The following is a 6109-nucleotide window of genomic DNA, read 5'->3' as shown; positions in this document are numbered from 1 at the left end:
TGTTTTTCAGACTTTTTAGTTATATTAATAGAATCTGTTTTGTATTCTAATTAAGAAGTTATGTTTTCAATTTTATCATATATCGGTTTAAATTATATTATTATGATTTTTAGATTTGATGAAGATTTAACTATTCTACTCGAAGAAAATAAAGTTAACGATGATAGAGAACCAAAATTAGTTAATGTGATTTGGTATTAGTTTATTTTTGCTATCGAAAGTCTATTACAATTTGATATTTTACTTTTGGTTTATTTTGGATGTAAACTATAACTTTATCACTCATATTATACTTATGGATTTTAAGTCTCGATATTCTTTATTAGAAATTACAAAAATTGTTAAGTAGTCTAAATTATGCTTCGCTTTGTATATATATATTACAATAAAGATCATCATGTTACTGGAAAAAAGATATTGCATGATATAATGACAACATGCATTATAATCCATAACATGATAATTGAAGAGGAACATGATATCAACGCATCGGCTAAGATGCAAGACCGGCACTATAAGCAACCATTGAAATACCATAAATGAAAAGACTTGATTTTAATTGTTTTAACTCGTAATCTTCGGATAAAAAAATCAAGAAACTCATTTTTCTACTTCGAAATATGTTAGATTGAATATATATGGGAACACTATGAAAATAACAATATTGAGTAATTTTTTATTTTTTATTTTTTTATGAATCAATTTGTGTTTTATATTATCTAAGCCGTTCACAATTCGCAATACGACTATTCTTTGCTATAGTGATCAACAAAAGCCAAGGCCAAAGATTTAAAGTTGTTCTATAGTACTTGCCAAAACTAGTGTTTACTCACTCATTCAAATTGTATACACAAATGACACTATTAAGTTTACAACACATACAAGAAAAAAATATCCACAAACTATCTTTCTCATATCTATTTTCAATTATGTTATACATTTTTAGTTTCATATAATGAAAAGCAATTTTATGATAGCATAAACTCCATGTTACAATGGGGAAAATTATTTATTTCAGTAAATAATAAGATATTCATTTGAAATACATCAAACAAAAAACTAATCAAAATTTCACATTAAATTTAGAACTTAAGAAAACTTAAACAAGAAATATGGGTTCAAGCAGATGGTTGCTCTAGTGATAAGGGTTCTGATCAAATCCTGAAAGGTGGTTCAAGCTCTAGTGAAGCCGTTCTTTATGATCATACGTCAAACAAAAAGAACAATATCAGGACAGAGGAGGTTGCTCATCAGGCTGGAGGAGAGAGTGGTTATAAACGACTGGCCAGTGCTATTATTACCCCGTCTCGGCAATCACTTCCTTTGGAGGATAACATCACAATTCGGGACAAGAACGTGGCCCTTACACTCACGTTCTCTCCGCATGCAACAGGAAATGAAATAGGGAATGATCAGATCATTGGTGCACTGAACGACATGGAGATAATGGATCCTAATGCTGATGCTATGATGGAGTATGATGGTCAAGATGATGATTATTTTGGGGAAGATCTCATGGACGTAGAGCTGCAATTGGACGATGTGAAAGGTCATCACTCTTCACCTGAAATTATCAATCAGAAAAGCTCAAAAGGTGCGAGAAGTCGTGCTAAATCGACTGCCCCTTTGGGCATTCAAGGCACAAAGATGGGTTTCCTTCGTCGAGGATCTCCACGCATTCGATCAGTCAAGTCTTCTGGACGCTCTCACACTGTAGAGAACGAGAGGCAAAGGCGACATGAGTCTAAAAGACTAAGACAAAATTCAACTATGGATGATGGTCAGATGGGTTCCAAAAACCCATCGAAACGTTATCCATGAGGATAATCAGTTGGAACTGTCGAGGTATTGGGAACAACCTCACAGTTCGACGCCTCACGGAGATGTATCAGAAGCATCGCCCAGGACTTGTGTTCCTTTCTGAGACAAAGAACAGAAGGCTGCTGTTGCAAAACATTCAGGCTGACTTAGGATTTGATCATTTGTTTACTGTTGAGCCACTTGGACTCAGCGGAGGTTTAGCTTTGTTTTTTATGGATTAATTTTAAGTTAATGTTTTATTTTTGAATTAACAGAATGATTGACATTAAGGCAGTCATTGATGGAATAAAAGTATTTATGACATTTGTTTATGGAGACCCTGTTTTAGAACGTAGGGATCATGTTTGGGAACGTCTTACGTGTTTCTCAACAACACGAGATGGACCTTGGTTCATGATAGGTGATTTTAATGAAATAACCGATCATAGTGAGAAGGAGTGAGGCAGAAGGCGTTCTGATAGCTCTTTCTCGCCTTTCAAGCAGATGTTGAGTGATTGTGGTATGTTAGAGTTTCCATTTACTGGAAAAATGCTTTCTTGGGTTGGTAAAAGATCAGGAGGGACAACCGTTAGATGCCGTCTGGATAGAGCAGTAGAGAATGAGAACTGGCATGAAAATTTCCCTCATACAGCTACTAAATATCTTAGGCTTTGGGGCTCGGATCATCGTCCGGTCCTAGCGGATATTCTTACAAAACCAGTGCGGAAAAAAAAAAGAAATTCAAATTTGATAAATGCTGGTTGGACAATGAGGAACTAAGGCAAGTCGTCTTGGAAGGTTGGAAGTCAGAGGATTTGCCACCGGAAGCAAATATAATGGATCATATTGCTAGTTGTCGGAAGGCATTGAGTCAGTGGAGGAGACAAAACAATGTGAATACAGAAAGCAAGTGGAGGAGCTTAAGGAAAAGGTGGAGGATCTATATTCAAATGATGATGCTACCTCTGAGGAAATAGCGGATGCTCTTAAGGAACTATCTACTGCTCTTAAGGTAGAAGAGATGTTTTGGAGACAGAAAAGTAGGGTTCTCTGGTTAAGGGAAGGTGATAGGAACTCTAAATTCTTCCATGCACTGGTGAAACAAAGAAGAGCAAAGAATAGGATCACACAACTCCTAGATGAGAATGGAAATGTGGTGGAGGATGAGGAAGGATTAGTAGTCATTGCTACTAGCTATTTCAGGCAAATTTTTGAGTCTTCAAACCCAGAGGATATAGCTGATGCTTTGACAGAGGTCTCAACATCGATTACTGGGGCAGTAAATGAGGACCTTACACGACCAGTAACTGAATGGGAGGTCAAATTGGCCCTTTTCGCAATGCACCTAGAAAAAGCCCAGGGCCAGATGGAATGACGGCCTTTTTCTACCAGAAGTTTTGGGATATTGTCAAAGAGGATTTAACTCGTATGGTTAATTAGTTTCTTTTCGAAGGAACAATGGCGCAGGGGTTAAATGATACTAATATCTGCCTAATTCCGAAGATGGATAAGCTGAAAGAGATGACAAAATTGAGACCTATCAGCCTGTGCAATGTCAGCTATAAAATAATATCTAAGGTTTTATGCCAAAGATTGAAGAAGGTTCTCCCACAACGGATATCAGAAACCCAGTCACCTTTTGTTGCAGGAAGACAGATCACATATAATATCATGATAACTTAGGAGATGTTCCACACACTAAGAACCAAACAAGGTGGACGAGCAAAGAGAATGGCCATAAAAACGGATATGAGTAAAGCATATGATATGATGGAATGGTCATTTATTGAGGCTGTCATGCGGAAGATGGGTTTTTCAGAGATATGGATTGGCTGGATTATGAGGTGTATCACCTCGGTCAAGTACAAAGTACTCATGAATGGAGAGCCAAGGGGAAATATTGTCCCAGGTAGAGGTTTACGTCAAGGAGATCCTCTGTCTCCTTTCATATTTATTCTATGCACGGAAGCGCTCGCTAGCCTTCTTAATCATGCAGAGAATCAAGGGAAGATAACGGGGATGCGAGTCGCACGCACTAGCCCCTAGGTATCACACCTTCTCTTTGCTGATGATAGCCTTTTCTTTTGTAAGGCGGAGCCCCGTGAATGTAAAGAAGTTATGAAAGTAGTCAATCGAAATATGGGAAAGCATCAGGACAATGTATTAACTTTGATAAATCCTCATTACTCTTCGGTAAGAGGATTCCTGCAAATGATCGACAGCTGATTAAAGACACACTTGGTATCCAAAACGAAGGGGGAATGGGATCCTACTTAGGAATTCCAGAGGATATCAGTGGATCCAAGTGTAAGCTATTTGCGTTCTTAAAAGACAAACTATTACACAGAGTGAATGGATGGACAGGTAGATGGCTATCAAAAGGTGGAAAAGAAGTTCTAATAAAATCTATTTTGTTAGCTCTTCCGACATATGTCATGTCCAGTTTCTTGCTCCCCTTGGAGATATGTGAGAACCTTGCGAGTGCCATCGCACAATTCTGGTAGAGTTCAAATCCACCAAAGCGTGGGATCCACTGGGCTAAATGGGAGAAGATGTGTGCCCCTAGAGAGGAAGGAGGTATTGGTTTTCGCATGATCCATGAATTTAATCTTGCTCTTTTGGCGAAACAGCTTTGGCGTCTTGTACAATTCCCAGCCTCACTAGTGGCGAGAGTTCTCCGGGGAAGATACTATCGATTGAGTTCGCCCTTGCGAATCGGATAGCCCATCGTATGTGTGGACGAGTATCATAGCGGCAAGGAAACTATTACTTTTGGGCATCAGGAGTAAAATGCACTCAGGATATGAAATTAATGTTTGGCAAGATCCATGGATTTCCTCGATTTCAGCAAGACCGGCGCGCCCCAGAGCTCTAGTAGTAAATCCAAAGATGACAATCAGTAATCTTATTGATTTTGAAACAAAGGAGTGGGATACTCGAGTACTGGAACAATATATAGACCAAGAGGACATACCAATGATTCAGAGTCTGGCCATAAGCCCTACTCATCGACGCGATACCTTCTGCTGGAGCTACACCAAAAATGGACAATATACTGTCAAATCAGGATATTGGGTAGCTACAAATATACTGACAGATGTTGAGGAAAAAGAAGTTGTTGAGCCCAGCATAACCAAACTTCAAGCCTTTGCTTGGAAAGTCAATGCACCACAAAAGATTTGTCATCTTATATGTCAACTAATTTCAGGGCAGGTAGTTGTCACAAGGAATCTGGTACGTCGCAATATGCGATGTGATAACTACTGCCCAAGATGTGGAGAGGCTGAAGAGACGGCTACTCATGCGATCTTTGAATGCCCACCGGCAGTACAACCATGGGCACTGTCATCAACACCGTCAAGCTCTCAGACATTCCCTACTTCGAGTATCTACACCAACATGGATTATCTCTTTTGGAGGAAGAATATTATTATGGAACCAGAAAATGACAGAGACCCATATCCTTGGATAATTTGGTATATCTGGAAAGCGAGGAATGACAAGTTGTTCAGAGGTATAGATAGGGACTCCTTGGAGTTAGTCAGATATGCAGAGAGTGAGTGCCATGCATGGTACAATGCAAATGACTCTATACCTGCTCCTCCACAGCCACAAATGGTTGAAGACACACAAGCCTTAAGCTTGGAGAATATCTGTATGGTGGATGGTTCATGGACATCTACGGATCAATACAGTGGAATTGGATGGGTGTGGAAGGATGACAGAGGGAAGATCCAACTAATGGGGACAAGGAATTTAAGGAGGCGTGAGACGTCACTACACTCTGAACTGGAAGCATTAAGATGGGCAATGGAGAGCATGCTACAGCACTCGACATGTCAGAGATTTGGGACGGAGTGCAAGGACCACTAGCATGGCCAAATTTCTTAACTGAGCTGGAGGTCATTCAACTTCTCAAGATGTGTTTTCTGGACTTCAAAATTGAATACTTCCCAAGGGTGCAAAATGGTATTGATGACTCGTTAGGTAGGAATGCCCATTCTTTTCATAGATCTTTGTGTTTTGTTGGTTGTTCTATTCTGGTCTGGTTACCCAGACCACCTCAAGTTTGAGTAATAGAATAACCGTTTGTTGCCAAAAAAAAAAACAAGGAAGTATAAACCACAAAAAAAAACATCACATACATGTAAAAATGATAAGTTTTGATATATTTAAAATGCACAATCCGCACACGTACCAGCAACATTGATATTTATTTAATCCTTTTCTTTTGGAGATCACACCATCTGGAGACACAGAATCTCCATCATTAATGTAGGGAAAGGCTGCTTCAAGATCCTTTCTGGTC

General features: G+C 39.0%; 1 protein-coding gene across 1 annotated transcript; it reads left to right on the top strand.

Annotated features, from left to right (window-relative positions):
• The first annotated feature begins 3531 nt into the window (after positions 1-3531).
• Positions 3532-5673, top strand: LOC106335464. Its single transcript, XM_013773988.1, has 5 exons — positions 3532-3669; positions 3999-4193; positions 4305-4377; positions 4431-4529; positions 4649-5673. The coding sequence occupies exons 1-5, from the start codon at positions 3532-3534 to the stop codon at positions 5671-5673; spliced, it is 1530 nt and encodes a 509-aa protein (XP_013629442.1).
• Positions 5674-6109: the final 436 nt, after the last annotated feature.

This window comes from Brassica oleracea, chromosome C1, assembly GCF_000695525.1.
Source record: "Brassica oleracea var. oleracea cultivar TO1000 chromosome C1, BOL, whole genome shotgun sequence".
Taxonomy (NCBI): domain Eukaryota; kingdom Viridiplantae; phylum Streptophyta; class Magnoliopsida; order Brassicales; family Brassicaceae; genus Brassica; species Brassica oleracea.
The sequence above is the reverse complement of the archived record's forward strand: the minus strand, read 5'-3'. Positions and strand labels throughout refer to the sequence as shown.

Excerpts from the sequence above, each read along its gene's own strand:
- LOC106335464 (XM_013773988.1), top strand. The coding sequence starts at position 3,532 with ATGGCCATAAAAACGGATATGAGTAAAGCATATGATATGATGGAATGG. Across the intron at positions 4,194-4,304 it reads TATCAAAAGGTGGAAAAGAA|AGTTCAAATCCACCAAAGCG; the intron begins GTTCTAATAAAA and ends CAATTCTGGTAG. Across the intron at positions 4,378-4,430 it reads TGCCCCTAGAGAGGAAGGAG|CTTTGGCGTCTTGTACAATT; the intron begins GTATTGGTTTTC and ends TTGGCGAAACAG.